This window comes from Atta cephalotes (genome assembly GCF_000143395.1).
Source record: "Atta cephalotes unplaced genomic scaffold scaffold00017, whole genome shotgun sequence".
In the NCBI taxonomy this organism is placed as follows: domain Eukaryota; kingdom Metazoa; phylum Arthropoda; class Insecta; order Hymenoptera; family Formicidae; genus Atta; species Atta cephalotes.
This window is the reverse complement of record NW_012130081.1, coordinates 746379-764067: the sequence shown is the minus strand read 5'-3', so window position 1 is coordinate 764067 and position 17689 is coordinate 746379. Positions and strand designations below refer to the sequence as shown.

Below are 17689 nucleotides of genomic sequence, written 5' to 3'. Positions count from 1 at the left end.
CTCTCTCTCTCTCTCTCTCTCTCTCTCTCTCTCTCTCTCTCTCTCTCTCTCTCTCTCTCTCTCTCTCTCTCTCTCTCTCTCGCTAAGCCACAATTCTCTCTACCACCCTTAACGATATCATGCGATCGATATCCCGCTCTGAAGACACACCCGGAACACAATTCGCGACTGCAAGCTTACCAAGAGGTGGTGACTAACCGAAGACATTCTCAGATATCGGCGTTATCGCTGAAGGTAACGGTAAGAGATTGCAGAGGAAAGTTGCGCGCTGATATAAAGTGTCGCACTTATTTCATTTTCAACTCCTTTTCATTTTATTTCCTTTTCCCTCCGATAGATGTCGGTGTTGCATTTTTGCACAATTGCAAGATTGCAAAATTGAAACTGCTTTAACAGATATTACGATTCTTTTTCTAACAGAATGGGTTTCCTTTCATTTCCACATCCAATTAGCATTAGATAGAATTTTTCTAGTGAGAATAATCATTCAATTACTAAAAAAATGAAAATAATTAAAATATTCAAATATTTTTCTTATATTATTATTTCCTTATCTTCTTTAAATTTTTATAATTTATATAAATTTGTCTTTCTTTTTTTATTTCTATACAGATTGCAATATGAATAGTTAACTGTATCCATAATAAAGTCTCACAATTCTTCGATGTTATAATAATAACGATGCTCATGACAAATATTATATTTTAATTGCTTTAGTGATATTTATCTGTGAGTTGGCTTTTTGCAAATTAACAGAAACATATTCAAGGGAATTTTTATATTGTTTTATAAATGATTTATTTGCTGCGAATATAAAGGTAATATTATATTAATTGGTTTTCTAGTAAACAATATAATTAACGTGATTAATAATATCATTTTATCGTTTTCTACTGATATTTTGGCATTTTGTAATAAAATTTTAACGATAAAACTAACTTAAATAATTTAATTAATTTGTTTTAATTATTATAAAAATTATGCTTTATGTTATTTGGAAGAAACGTGATTACTGGAAATATAATAATATTGATACATTTATAATATAATTATAAAGGATCAGAAAATAAAATAGTCTCTTACATTTATATAATTTTAATGTAAAACTAAAATATATATTTTAATATTTTCTTATAAAGATAGAAATACTCAAATAATAATTGATAGTAAATTATATAATGTTAGATTAACGAGAAATAAAAATTGCTTGAAAAAGCTTAAGCGATTCTTTTATATAATTGATTTTCACTTGTACTTGCTTGTTGACTCTAACAATAAGTGTATAAACCAATCATTAAATCTTACTGATAATAAGCTATTTTTTTCTGTCGAATATTATTGTTCTTTATAATTCTCCTCATCTATTTGAAAAATATTAAATTTATATTGAGTAATTATCTGTCTCTCCTTTATTTTATTTTTGAAATAATCATGATGTGCACAATTTATAAAGTATTGTGAGAAAGACATGATAATGTGAGTTTCAGAATGAGAACTTTAGAATGAAGAAATATCGAATTGACAGGTAGTATGATAGCTTCAAAGAAAACAAAGCCACATATGCAATATCTGTTTTCTGAATAGAATTACACGAATGACGAATATGCATTAAAAATTAATTAGTTTTAATTCTTAGTTTGAGTTTAAAAAATTATTGTTTAGTGAAGTTATTTAGATTTAATATATTGTTTCAATTTGCTATCACTGTCATTCATCGCTCAATTACAATTATTCATTGCGATTTTTTTTTTCTTTTAAATCCAGCGAGAATAAAGAGAATCAACAGATTAATGAAAAATCATTCCACCGCCGTAATAACGTTAGTCGACACTGCGATAAATCGAATTTCATATTTGAATAATCAAGTATCGGAATATCGACAGGCGTACATGACAATATGTGGATATTTTAAGAATGAAAAGTTCTAACTCTCTACCACCAATTATGTGACGAACAATGGTATTATTATTCCACATCTTTAAATAATCCAAATTATGAATTAATTCCAATATATTTTTGTTACATTATTACAGCAATTATTCTTAAAAGACAATAACTGTGCAATTCCAATGAAGCGTCAATGAATAAAAAGCTTTTGAGAGAAACCTTCCTCTATAATATCAACAAATTATTCCATTATATTTGTGCTTACATAAAATATCGTTGAGTGACTCATCATTATAAGATAAAAGATTTATCGTATCGCTGATATATAAAAAGCTTTAATTTCAACATTTTATATAACTACAAAAAAAAAATAGTTAACGAGGAATATCAGGATATTATTATTACAGAATTGGATTTTAATAATTATTAAAGTCCCGAATCATCTGTGAGCTTCCCAAACTGTCATCTTTCGGAGTGTCAGCCACGTGTCCCGTGTCTGCCTCCGATTATCCAGCGTCGCGGCGCGAAGCCCCGGCTGCGCCAGCGCACGCGATCGATACCCCAGACCGCCGGGGTTTTCGTCTGTCCGCGTGACGTCATGGTATGCGAGCCGAGCCAAGACGATACGGACCGTAGTCTACCGAGGGTAATCGAGGTGGTGCGAGTTGCGTTAAGAGTGAGCTGTTGTTTCGACGTAGTGACCGCTACGTCGACCTCGAACGTGCGGCGCGAAAATTTTCCCGGTTACCGCGAGTCGTATCCGTGACAGGTGATCTTCGTCCTCGCGAGAGAGTCTCGTTTAAATTCTGATCGCGAACGTCGCGACATCCGCGCGCGAAAGTGATAAGCTCCGAGTGGTGCTCCAGTCTCCCTAAAAAAAACGTCGAGGGAAATTATGTTCGTCGCAGAAAAGTCTTGTAAGTTTCGAAAATATGTATGGGAAAGTTAAAATTACCGATGACAATCGTTTGAGAACGTCGATGAGGAAGAGAAGCGCACAAGGTCGCCATGACCTCCGAAATTTAGCGGTCATCATCGTGAAATTGGTCCAGATCCCCCATAGAAAAGCACAATGATAAGACCACATGCTGATGTAAACCGCGATTGTAGACTGTTGTATCGCGTTAACATTCGTCTGACCATTTGCCGGCGCTTTCCACTGACACATAGCACGATGATTTCCCGGTGCACGCAGTGGAGAGTGGACGGAAGTAGCGCGCCGCGCTCGTCTGATCACAGGCAAGCTGCAACCCCTTCTTCGGATCGCGGCCCAGCTGAGCTCGACCGGGCGCGACCTACAGCCCTACATTCGCGGTCTGCGGCGTGACCTAACTTTACCCCACCTTAAGCGAGCTCCGTCACCACCCTCTCTATTCTGTGAACCGTGACAGGATCTTACGCATCGGATTCTCCTCTTAGTCACGTATACTCTTACGCAAATTAATAGTTTATCAATGGCCTATTTTAGCTCATTTTCCTTCGTTAATTTTGTAGTTTAATAGTATTTTTATTATTAGATTCTTACATTATTATTATTATATTTTATCTCTATAATAATATTATTTTTAAGATAATTGTTCAAATAATTTTTTGTTGCTTATAAATTTTTGTTTAATATTCCTAAATTTTTTTTAAAAACCGTTTGCTTTGAAATGACATAATTATGCATACTTATATTGTTTTTCTCCTTATTTCTGCAATTGTAAATATTCGTAGAGGACAAAAGTGTTTAATTTAACTATTGGCGATGTAATGACCCGAAAAGTTATTAATATCGTATATTCAAAGAATTATGTACCTGACCTTGGCAAAGAGAAATCAATCATTCACATATAACGACAGTCTAAGGACAACGCCTTCCAATGATAATGCTATTAATTAATGAACAAATGATTTGATAGCACTAGGTCAACCTCGTTATCGTGGTAACGATCGTCATAATGATAATGCTGCTGAATATGAGAACTTTATGAGAACGTCTACTTTAATATTCGCCTGACTATCGCTGTTCTGGAAGATGCAACTTCCGCATTAAGAGATCAGTAAAGCGTTATTTCTTCGATCGATAGATAATTGCAATTTTCCTTGACTTTTAGAGCTTGTCGTAAAATTATATTTACACAATTATCGGAACGTTTTACGTCTCTCGAATATAATGATATCGGATACATATTTTCGATATTTTCGATGAAATGTACAGCTTCGTAGAAAGAAACGAGATAATTTCGTTAAAAGTCTCAATAAGATAATGAATAAGATAATAATCATTCGTATTACATGAATGCTCGTTTCGCTCGAATAAATTCAGAGCACAGTGAGTGATATTTCCGTTTCCAATACTGTTGTGATACCACGGTGATATCGCAAGTCACGAAGTAAACAAAGTTTCGCGAGTAAACAGACCGGGCAAAAGAAAAGGAAGCAAAGATTGTGTAAACAGTATACAACGGCTGAATACGAAGAAAAGAGCACGTTCCGCGTTCGCGAAATATTTCTTGATTCGATAAGTAGAGTTATCTGCATTGTATGTTACATAATAATAATAATAATATAAAATTAAATTTATTATAAGCGAAAACAATAAAGAGTTACGATATTGTGCGACTTTTTCAAGTGCGTATACAAATAACATTGAAGAATGATAGATCATTGCAATATATAGAATCCAATACATTACCGATTGTTAACGATAATACATTCGACACACGTATCACTAATCGCAAACAATCGAGGGGACACCCCCATCATGTGCGTTGAAGTATTATTTATGTGTTGCAGTCCTATTTAAATAATTGAATAATTTGTAGCTAAATTAATGGAATACCATCAATTTTCTGCTTGTTTAAACAACAATGACGGAATGAAACTGAATAATTTCTGTTAATTAAAGCCACAAGTAATGAATAATTTCTCTATTTCGGCAAAACTATATAATTAAAGATAGGACATTATTTAAATATGTAGTGCTTGCGGTGATTATAAAAAAATCAAGTAAAATTATTTGTAGTGCCAGTAGAGAAGTAAAGAATTGACTAAATTATGATATTAATTACTATAGAGATATATTATTATATGAAAATGATTAAATTATACTTTATTTGGAATATAGATTTATTTACTTAAAAATAAATATACATAAAAGTAAATATAAATTGCTTATTCCCTGATTTTAGTAGATATCTATACTTCGTTAGAAACAATTAAATTATATCAATATCTCTATTTAACTCGATATTTTAGAGAAAAAACGACATGAATCAAGCTACTTCACTCTTTATAAATCAGCAACTTCGTAGAAAGTACAGTCTACTTGTTGTGTCTATAATTGATTCTAAAGAGAAAAAAAACGAGTTGTTTTTATGAATTCATGTCTTATTCATTAAAATGCCGTTAAAAAGTGCTATTAAAATTATTTGAATTTTTCTGCAAATTCATGTTCACTGAATTCGAAAAAAATCTGTTTCCTTAATTAAACATTATTCATTGAAAAAGAAACAGAGTGATAAGCATGTTTTCTTCTGCAGTTTTTTTTATCCAATTTCGTTAGAAATAATTATATAGTAACGTGTTAATTATCTGATAATAAAAAGTAATGAATAATAGTGTAGCTATTGTAATTTTTCAGTGTCATTAACATGTATATTAATATGTAATTTGCATTATCATTTAGAAAATTAAAAAGGGTAATATGAAAAATCTATAATTGCACGTGTTCGCATATCTAACTAGCAAAATGTTAAAATTGCATTTAAGAAATTTTTCTTAGTTCATCAAATAAGTTTATCAGTGTTACAACATTTCGATATTCCTAGCTATTTAAAGATCCAGATTTAGAAATAGATGAGCACAAACGAACACGATTGAACAATTTACTTTTTAAATAAGTGCAAATTGCAGTTTATTCATCTTCGCTTTCACTTGTTTACTTGACCGAGATTAATGTTTTACAGTTCACATATATACATTGTTTTGTCCATGTTCTGTCTAGTAAGAGAGTGTAATTAGTATATAATTATAAAACTGTTTTAATAAAAATGATACAATAAAATACAAATAAATTTATACAATAAAATGTATACAATAAAATTATATATAAAAAATATACAGTACTTAATTAATATAGATGCGTGATTCCATTGAATCGGTATTTGATCTCAATCTTTACACATATCTTCTCACATATGTGTCTTGCTCTATAAGAAACTGATTGAAAATCATAAACGATTTATTAAAATCATATATGTAAATACAACTATCTTAATGAAAGTTTTGTTTCTCTTGTTAGTTCGCAGGTAATTTCATCAACTCTACTACGCGCACATCTTACTTCCCTAAAATCAGTTAACAACACAGGCATCAGGAAGAGAGGAAACAAATTGTGAATAAATAAGAATCGGATCGTAACAGCTCCAGGAAGGATAGCTTTTGATTGTGATGTGGTGGAGCCCCCCGGCGGGCCGCGGGGGCAGGAGGTCAGAGGTAGATCGGTTGTGAGGTCAACAAGCACGGCTCGATTGTCCCGGGGTGAAATCGCTGGTAGAGCGGAGGAGGAGATAGAATGGTGTGACCTCCGGCGTCATCCCGCCCGACGCGGAGGTGGTGCTGGAGGTGGTGGAGGTGGCGGTGGAGTCGAGCAGCTGCTCGACTCAGAGGAGGAAGAGCCAACGGCGATGTCGAGGCAGCTTCGTGGAGACCGTGACCACGTGAGCCGCGACTATCAAGAAGGTTACCACACTGATTATCGGGATCTGCGCGAACATCTCAGGGATTTCAGGGACTTCCATCGAGACACCCTCGACGAAAGGGACGGTCAGGGACCCACCGCTAGTAGAACATATCGGGACGACTATTCGGAAGAATATGATCATCGTTCTACCGCTGTTGTATCCACCTCGGCGAATCTTACCAACAATCCGGTGAGTCGCATCTTCCTTTCATAGGACAATAGATCAGTTACTCTTTTAATAAAGTATGTGTTCCGTTTTGCGCTTGTAAGCATCATTTATCTTTGTTTAATATTTGATAGATAATAAGGATGAGCTGATGCTTACAACGTGAGAGTGAAAACAGAATGCACCCAAAGTATTATATATCAATATTACTTTTTAAAATAGCATGACTTTGTCTGTAATGAGATTTATAATGTAAGATATCTAATATACTTATATTTTAAACTAAAGCTTTAAAAAGAAATAGTACATATCAAGACTGACATTACACATTAGGTGTAGTAAAAAGAAATCCATTATTTTTTCATTCAATTTCATGCAAAAATAATGGATTTCTTTTTACTACACCTAATATAAATTTATTATTTTAAACAATAGGAAAATATTAATATTAGACTTTTTAGATTTTTAGATATCAATACATGTTAAACTCTTTTAATAACGTAATTATTGAAATGTTTTTAGTACATATTTTCAAATAAGTATAATTTTTGAATAAACACATGTAATATGCTTTCTTTGATGGATGTTAAATTACTGTTCAGCTATGATTATACATTGATTACTTGCAAAATTGAAGCATAAGTAATTTTGTATTTAATATTAAATATTAAAAAGAATAATTTGCACAAAGTAAGCAACATAAGTTCAAGACTTCAAGATAATTATGACATGCCTTGTCATCAGCAAAATAGAGCGTTGCGCAACGTGATAACGGCTGTCTCTACTTTTCCTCCACTCTTTCTCAGCGGCATTATATTTTGCAACTGCACCATTGTAAAAGGAAAACGCGATTGTTTGTATTAAAAACTCTCTTCCGCGAGATCATTTTAAACTCGACAGCTATTTGTATAGCTTTACCCTCCCTTTTCGCTCGCGTTACTAGAAATGAGGATTAGTTGCGAACTTGGATCAACAAGAGTTTCAAATCTTATCGAAATTTATTATAGGCAGTTTCCATCTTACATATTGGTTTCTCTGTACGATAATATACTGTCTCCTTCTCTCGCTTAATATCTATTTAGTAGTGAAGAATTTGACACAAGGGATATTTCACGATATCAGAATATTTATACGAGATTTTTTTTTGCAAAATACGATATTTATAATATTTCTATTAACTTTTTCTATACATTTGTTGATATTGTACATAACAAATAAAATATTATACTTTATATAGTCAAAAAGTAGAACTGAATTTGCAAGTTACGTTGAATTTTTCACAAGTTACAAGTATTTTAAAATATCTTTGAACTTGTCCCAGGGACAAGAAAACTGGAAATTACGATTTTAATTAATATTAATGCTGTAATAATATTACGCCTATATCTACATAGGATATATTTATCTCATTTTTAATTGGCGATTATTTAGTTGAATAAGAAGATTTATTCGATAGAGTTAATATTACATTACAAATCGCTAATAATAAATTAGCGAGAAAAGCAGTTAATCGTTAGACTGGGATTCTCTGGTATTTATTCTCGTTAATGGATAAACCGCCGTAGTAGTCACCCCATAATGTGCGCATATCATATTGCACAACATTACGCTTCGTTCGGATATGCTCTCAGCACTCCTTACATATTGAAACTTTATATCTTTCTATACGGAGATATGACTACAACAGTATGTTCCGTGTTTTCTTATCGAGTAATAAATTCAAATTAATGTAACCATTGATTAATATCGTTACGATCTGCACTAACTATTTATTGCAGACTACGTCTATATACTGCTACCACGTGCGCGTGCATATTAATTCTGGAATTCCATATAATCGTGCCATGACTTGCTTCATCGCAAAGAAACATGTGCTCGTTGATATTGCTATCGCGACTTTTATGTATTTCGATCGAGATTGCTTTATGTGTGATCGGACAATAAAATCAGAACTACTCTATTTTATTCCCGGATAGCGCTCTGTAAACTAGCTTTACTTTTTAATATATATAAAACAGGATGTATATATTTGATTCTTTCCACATTTATTTTAATAAATATAATTGTAAAATGAAGTCATTTTTCAGTAATATTCTCAAATTACTATAATGATATATTGAATACATAAGAAAAGAAGCTTTATTACAAATTATATAAACCCAAAAATAATGCTTAAGAAATGATAAAGAACATAATTACATTAATAAAGCTTCTTTGTTGTTCTTATGTTATATGAGATTTCGACTATATGAAAAAAATGTTTTCAAGGCATAAAACACAAGCATTATTTATAGTGAATTACTAGTCGCATTGAATAAAATTTGTATTAATTTATATTATTTTATATTATATATAGTTTTTATAAAAGATCAGATTAAGTCTAAGTACCACTTAGATAAGTTTATCGTAAGATATCTCGAAGGATATATTATTCTTCATAACTACTATTTCTCTGTTCGATAGTTGGTGGATCACTTAGTTGTAAACAATCTTGTTTGCGCAGAGCCAGCTTCTGTACGAAGTTTCCTTTAAACTTGAAAGGAGGTCAAGCGTGTTACAGGACGAAACGAGAGTGTGTACAGCACAAGATGAGAGTGAGAGACTGTGATATCAAGGGTGAGAGATCGACTTCTTTGATGACAGTAGTCGCTCTCTTTGACTTCCCGGTAATCGGTGTCGGTACTCTTCATTTAGCGCTCTTATATCTTTCATGGCGGGGCATCTTCGACATCACATTCGCAGAATTCTCTCATTTATAGCTATATTCATCGTGACGCTCTTCCCTGCTGTTCGCTTCTCGAGGGTCAGACTCGCTAATGAGAGGGATGGAAAACCTTGCATAGCCCGAGGGTGAGATAGCGGGGATGACAAGGTGGAAAATGGAATCTGCTCTCTCGGAGGATGCTTTTTCACTGAGCGTGTATGACGCACGACTCGCAAAACTGGGCCACTCTGTCTCTTACGACAACGACTCCGATGTATTAGTTTGCTTGAGTATAATGCAATATAAATCTTAAATGCTATTCGTTGAGTTTTTGCAGATGTACAAATATGATAAATGTTTTTTATATAGATCTGATATCTTATCTAAGTATCTATATTGTGCCGTAATAGTATACATATATAGATATAGATATCTATATTGTAACATAATTACATATCGATTTTACTTCTTGTTTTTTTATTAAGAAATTAAATTTAGCTTGTGTATGAGTATCAAAACCATTTCTATTTGAGCAATGGTGCTTCATTGCATTGATTAATTTCTTCGTGGTTAGCGAAACGAGTCATCACGTTGAATCTAATGTTCGCAATTACACTGATATATATCTTCGTATAATCGTACTATTGCACACCCATTCACGTGGATAATTCGACTATCGCGAGAATTCGACTTTCGCGTCGTCCGATTTGTCGAAGTCAGATCAAGAATGTAGGGCGATTTGATTTCTCTCAGGCTCTCTAATGTTAATGAGTTTTTACTGACAGATCTTATATCTCGAGTTATATCTATTCCGAATGTACGTTACCTTCAAGGATCGAAAGTGTAGTTATGAAATTGATTTATTTCTTAAGATCGATTAATTGAAGCTACAGAATTAAATTTTAATTATTAAACAAATCGCGCTCCTTTATTGTTCTTATTGTTGTTGTTATTATTATTATTTTCTTTTTTTTTGTGAAAGTCAATCTTTCTCACAACATTGTAACGCCCAATACTGTTAGATATAAAAGAAGCAATAGTAATCCAATCCTTTGAATTATAATAAATAACATTTTGTTATTTTAAGCCTCCATGTGTGTCAAAATGTAAATTAATCTATTTCTGCAGTTAATTTTAAAATAAACAAGTTTGTATTAACATATCCACTTGGTAAATCATAAACTAAATTTGAATAAAGTTTAACATAATTTGTAAAATTGTTAAACTCCATTGTTTTATTAACAATACACAAAGTTAAATTAACATATTGAGTTGAAGCAGTGGCAACCTACAGAAATGATTAAAAATAATTCAAATTGGGTATAATTTGACATTATGAATTTTTAATAGTGAATATTTGATATTTTTATTCAGAAATAATACTATTCGAAGTGAACATAAATGTTCATAAAGTATTCTTCATCTACAAATAATGTTTCGCAAACGTATACAGAAAATTCTCCACACGAATATGTATAATGTCTGAAGTCCATTCGCCTTGAATATTTTATTAAGATGTTAAGCTGCATCAGCTTGTGAACTTGTCGAACTGTAGTTATAATCGTTATAATGCCTCTCGCTCGCGATCATCCGTGTCGGATTTGAGGAGTCGTTCTTTTAATCAATATTGTTAGGTAACAAGTACGGGCGTGTTCGCATTCATCATGCGCATTTATCATTACACCGTTCACTCACACCGATTGCGCATTCAGGAATCTTATACGTTTCGTTATAATTGTCTGTAATTATGCAAATACCGTTCACATGCATTACATTCTTAACTATGTAGTTACTGCATATGATACGATAATCGTGTATAGCCTCGAACGGAATTGCGGGCAAATATTAACGACTGATTATTGCTTGTAATCGAATCTATTGACTCGGTCTTTTTCCATGATTATTTACGTTTTAATACGCTAGAATTGATAAGCCTATTATTTGAGAATGAAAATTGTATCGCCTGGAAAAGAATTAGAGCTTATAACGTCGGAAAATCATATCGTTGAGAATAATTATGCCATCTTATTATGTTTTCAAAATTCTCCACGACTATCGTCAATATGTATTTACGTGTGCGGATGTGCCAGTGTGTGACTATATGCGTCATATGTGCTGCACTGCAGCGAATGGAAATCGAATCGATGACCCTTCCCTCTGATACTGTCACTTACCTAAAAAGTTATAAAGCTAATATGTATCTATTATACTTGACATTTCTGTATGTAAATAACAAACTAAAAACTTTTTAATAATATCAAATAAAACATTTGAAGAAAAGAAGGTCATTTAAGATATATGTTAAATAAAAGAAAATAAGAGCTTATTTAAGAAATATGTGTATATTTTATATATTTATGCTGCAAGATATTGTGTATAGTATTACCTACCTCAAAAATCTCGTTATTATGCAAGAATTCAGATAAATATCAAAACAAGAAATGTGATCACAAGTTTATAACAAAATTAGCACACTTTGCAAAGTTTTAAATATATCAATACACAGCCACAATGTCTGTATTAATTGAAATTAAAAACACATTTATTTGTTATTTATTTATTTATTAAATACATATCCATGTTAGATTATATAATTTGACCATAAGAGCATAAAACTGGATTGGGAAGCGAACGTTGAGGAAATCTGCAATGGAAATTTTCGATTGACGTAAGGTTGCGTTAGCATTAACATCTAATTGCTGCAATGCGCGCACGTGTAACTTGAAAGTAGAACGTTGTTACTCGCTACTACACGCAATTAATATCTCTCGATCTGCATGCGAAAAAGCAAATTATTATTCCAGTAATAGCTTCACTACCTCGAAACATGTATATGCATGGAGATTTTAAAGGACCACCCACGCTTAAGTTTCTTTGGCAGAAAACGTATAATCTAATCATTTATTCCTGTAAATTTATAAGATAATAATACGTGACATGCGGTATAGCAAATTCATTTTCACGTTTGTCATAAAGGAAAAACAAATAAGAGAATAAAAGTAAAATAACATTGCCCAAATACATTAGATAGTAATTTACTCTTTCGATAAAAAACAAATATTCTCTATAAAAAAAGTACTATACAATCTGTTATAAAATTCGTCACGAAGATAATTACATTTATTATTGCTTTGGTGACAATTTTGTGATTATTTATTTATTATTCATTCTTGGCATTCCAAGAATGGATCTGGACACGAAGAAAACCCATGAAACGCATAATTTTTATATTTATTTATAAGTTTAATAATTCAGAGAATCATTATATAATTACAAATATCTGTACTTATGTTTTTATAAAAAAAAGTAAATATTTTTACAAAAAAAATATACTTAAAAACTCTAAAAAACATGTATTGAAACTCGTAATAAATACATACATACATATCTGTCTGAAAAACACCGTTGACTAGTGCGAATCAATGCAGAAACAGATAAAAGATGGTCTTTCATCGTCTTGTAAAGAAGTTCTTCAAGGTAGTAGATCTCTGTAGCAATTTCAAGTCTGCGGACCCGGTTCTAATGAATATAGGTCAGTATACAAACCGGCAAGAGCAAAAGATCTGAATTTTTGCCTGTGAGCGCGTCTTGATCCCTGAACCGAGTCTGCTTCAGCAATCAGGGCTGCTAAACGGCCAAACGGGTTTGCGCAGACGTTCTCTTCCTTCCTTTCTTCCTTCTTTCCGTTCCTTCTTCGTTGTCTTTTACCGAGAAAAGATTCCACCAACCACGTCTCTTAGACCGAGTCGAAATTATTGTTAATAGACTGCTGTCAGTGTATTGCAAGGATATCAACTTACGCCCTTGGCTATCTGCAAATCCTAAGGATACCATTTAATATATGGTACCTTAATGTCTTTAGTAATTAAATACTTATTGTTCTAAATTGTGTTCGTGTTTTTTATTTTAAATAGTAGGGTTGTCTTATGACTGACAGAGAATTAAAAAGATTAACTTATGAATTTAGCACAAGTTTTATTATGTATCTGCCATTTTCTTTCAAGATGTTTTTTACATTAAATTTATTATTTATTGTAGATGTCTACGATATTAACTTTAAATATTTTCTGTGAATATCTAGATAATCTCGGTATCTAGGTATAAACATAGAAAAGAATACACATATATTAAAAACAGGTTTTTACCTTGTAAGGAGTCTAGTTTTAATATATAGTATTTATGGCACATATCCAAAATACCAATATCTCGTATTTCATTAAATAACATGAGGCAATCCATACTATTAAGGTGCGACGTGGCATCTGAGTACTCGTTGGCGGATAGCCAATAAGGACAAAGTCAGGACTCATGTATGAATATATCGGTCTTCGATCGTCTTTCGTTCTGTGACCATGAGTTTTGATTTCGAATTCGCAGTTGTATTCTGATCCAATACTTTGAATGCGTGATGCACCTGCTAAAGCGGAACGTCTTCCGTTTTAAATGCCTTATGAAGACAAGTAAAAAATAATGGCTACAAGTCATAGACATAATACGATTATTTATTATCACATACATTTAATATTATGAAACGTTTAAATAGTTTTAGTCTTTTTTCGAAATACTTGCATAGGAATACATGTATGATGTTTCATTAAACTTAAGAACACGTGCTCGTTAACGGGGCCAATTAAAGCAAGATATAAGATCTTTTCTATTCCAGATCTCGAATTCTCTCCAAGTAACTTGTCTTTTTATCGTTCTATCCACTTTTACGTATGATTTAATTGACGACTTGCTTGCGCTTATAGATTCCGGGATTACCAGTGTGTAAATGATGAGAAAGTGCGTATCACTTTACAAGTCGACTTGTATAAATTCCATTAAGAAATATTTCTAATTTAATCCTTCATGCTTTCGATATGGCAAAGTACTTTAGCGTTTTTAATAAATAGAATTGATTAAGGCACAACGCAAAGGCATAACATATATAATAATATATAATATATGTATGAAACTGACTTACCAACATATTTATAAAATTCACCACTCAAATTAGCAATTCCGGTCAGATAATTTATAATGATAGAAACATTCCTCATTATCCAATCATCAACCTATACACATCAATCGCTTAATATTTTTGAATTTTAATTGTTTAATCAAGTAAATCAACTCTTTCTTTTTTTATTGCCGTACAAGTAAAAGTTATTTAAAACGTAGTTATTTAAAACGATATTAATTTAAAAATTATTAATATTTTATATTAAATATAATCGAAATGTTTAGGCTTATAAATAATTGAATAAATCGAAATAAATAGTAAGTAGGATATATAAGATAGGATATATAAGATAAAATGTACAATTTTGAACAAAATAAGATTCTATCCAAAATTCAATGAATATAAAAGATTTAATTTAAAAATTAATTTAAAAATTAAAATACATGATAATTATGAACCAAGCAAGATCTAATCTTAAATAAACAATGATAACTCTAAAACATACGTTTCAATTCCGGTCGAATCATTCTTTTAATATTAAAACGCAATTTCAAATTGCAAAAATGATACATAATATGATTTTTAAACACAAATATGATTGTGACAAGAAATTAATTTACAACATTAGACAGAAGTTTGCAATTACAAATCAATTCGTCCATAATTTTTTATTTATGAAGTTATTATAAAGGCAACCGCCAGTCATGCTGGTCAGAACATTGATAAATACATGAGGTTAAAATTTTTTCAAAAAGTCGACAATAGTCAAATTAAAATTGAACATTGTTATTATGTGAACATAACATGTTTAAATTGCAAATTCAATATAATATAAGATGCTAAAAATAAAGTCCAAATATAATCAATTAAATATAAGCAGAACCTTGCACAAGAGAGCTCAGAATCAGTTGCTAATATTCATATAATATGTTATTATTTAAAATCCCTTTTAATTTCCATCTAATAATCTTAAAATTTAAATTCAAAGGCCCAAACAGGGAAAAACCAATTTTAGATTTTGAAAGTTAGATTCTAAAATTTTATTTTGTTTAGAACGCTATTATGTGTTCAAAATTATATCACCTTATCTTATATTATAAAATGATACATTGCATACATAGTGTCGGGTAAAAGCAAAGAAGAATGATGAGTTGCAAAAACTGCAAGAGTGATAAAAAGTTGAATGATTAGAAAGAATTATATTATTTACAAAATAAAAGCTCGAGCTTTACTTAGGATTCTTAAGATTTTACTCCTTTGTTGTTATAGACCCGGGTTCATAGGAGAATGAAAGGAAAAGTTACATTTAAATGCATATACAATAGGTATATTCTGTCTGAATGCTACACACGATGCAATAAGTTAAAATGAAACAAACGTATATTATGTTTTACTTCAACTTATTGTATCAGTTCAGGTAGTGCAGGAATAAATAATAGATCTAACATTTCCTCGTCATTCTTTGCTTACACGATTTAAATCGTTCTTTTTTTTGTCTGCTATCCGGGGTTCACGTTCAAATGTACTATACATGTGCATTATACGCTTGCCTTACGCTTGCCAGTTAACGCACATGGGATTAAGAAATATCTCAGCAAACATAAATTACATGTAACAGAGTACCTATTAGTTGTAATTTCCCACTCAACAACATAACATATGTATTATATTACACATGTATTATATAGTTAGGAAATTACAAGTACGTTATTTGTAACTTTGTGTTTGCTGGGATAATGATATAAAAATTATAACTCATCGATATATTACATTATAATTTATAATTATAATTTCAATAATATTATAATTATAGTTTCAAGTACTTTTAAGTTATTATTATCGTTTTATTACGTGAAATAAGTATTGATTTGATAAAAATATTTAGTAAATAAGATGATGGTCATATATTATTTCATTACTGTTTCTTTTATTTTAGTTCACCCTTTTCCGATTGCAGCATAAAATCTTTATTCTATTATTCACAACATTACATTATTTGTATATCCTGTTCGGCAACTTCAAGCCTATCCTATCTTCAACAAAAAACTGACGAGAGACCGTTTTAAGCTTCATGTAAAACGTCATCGCCGTTGAGAATAACGACAACGGCGGCTAATGCTGCTTCTGCCGTCTCGTTCGGTACACCTGCGGAATTAGTTGCGAGAAAAAAGCCTTTGGTAAGCCGCGTGCCTCCAAAATTGCAGAATTATTATTCTTCTTGGAATACCATGACGCGAGTGTCGTTGGATTGCATTAGAGAGGACGTGCAAGGTTTCTTTCTCAAACGATGAGAAAGAAAGAGAAAAAGAGAGAAAGAGATAGACAAAGAATGAAGTAGAAAAAAGGGCAGAAAAAGAGAAAATTATAAGAATATTTCTTAGGATCTTAGGTCCGCCCTTCGCACATAATCGCGTCATGTCTTTCGTCCAAGTAAACAGAACACACACAGAACAAGAACGAGCACGAGCACGAGCACGAGCACGAGTGAAGCGTGCACCCTCTTATGCTTCATGCACCTGATCGGGCTTCTGCCGCTTAATTGGAAAGATTCACGAGGAGGATCAAGTATTGTATTCGCGGACAAGAGTCGCGTGAAACACGCAAGGAGGTGGCACGATCGCGGCTTAGTTTGATGGAAGTGCTTCGCTCGACAGCGAGATGAGGCGGTTTCGTGGTGCGATAAGCAAACAGGGGCGCAAGGTGCGTTGGGGTCGTTAGCTCGGTCGTTAACTGCCGGAGTTGTCTTGTTCGCAGGCAAAGCGTGTTACGTAATGAGTTAATACCACGGAAGTTGGTAACGTTTTTCTTTCCCCACTTCCGCAGGCAATCAGACGCTCCTTGCATCTTTACCCTCTAAGAGGATTAAATGCTCCTCGCGCACTCCGGTTCAACTGCTGTTCTTGTTACCTCTGAAGCACGTGGCATTGCAAGCCGATTAACTGTCTCTGATAATAATGACTATAATGCTCGTATAATGCTTGTATATTTCTTTTTCTGTATGAATCGCATTATTCAGGAAATGGATATGCTCAGTCTCTTGATTACTTATCTCAAAATTATCTTCTGATCAAAAAGATTAAAAATAAACAAGAGGAATTTTCCGTATGCAGCAACGTCAAATATTTTTTAAAAAGCTTAATGAAGCTCTCTCTCTCTCTCTCTCTNTNNTNNTNNTNTCATNNTCANCTNTNTNTNTNTNTNTNTNTATATATATATATATATATATATATATATATATATATATATATATATATATACTAT

At 32.1% G+C, this 17689-nt stretch overlaps 1 protein-coding gene and 1 pseudogene across 1 annotated transcript in view; one reads left to right on the top strand and one right to left on the bottom strand.

Moving 5' to 3' along the window:
• Positions 1-2483: 2483 nt before the first annotated feature.
• LOC105618480 lies at positions 2484-2897 on the bottom strand (annotated as a pseudogene).
• Positions 2898-6557: 3660 nt separating this feature from the next.
• Positions 6558-17689, top strand: part of LOC105618478 (voltage-dependent L-type calcium channel subunit beta-1) — an 84061-nt gene continuing 72929 nt past the window's right edge. The window contains exon 1 of the mRNA XM_012200012.1: positions 6558-6803. Coding sequence (XP_012055402.1) covers positions 6558-6803 — 246 coding nt within the window. The remainder of the gene's footprint in view (positions 6804-17689) is intronic.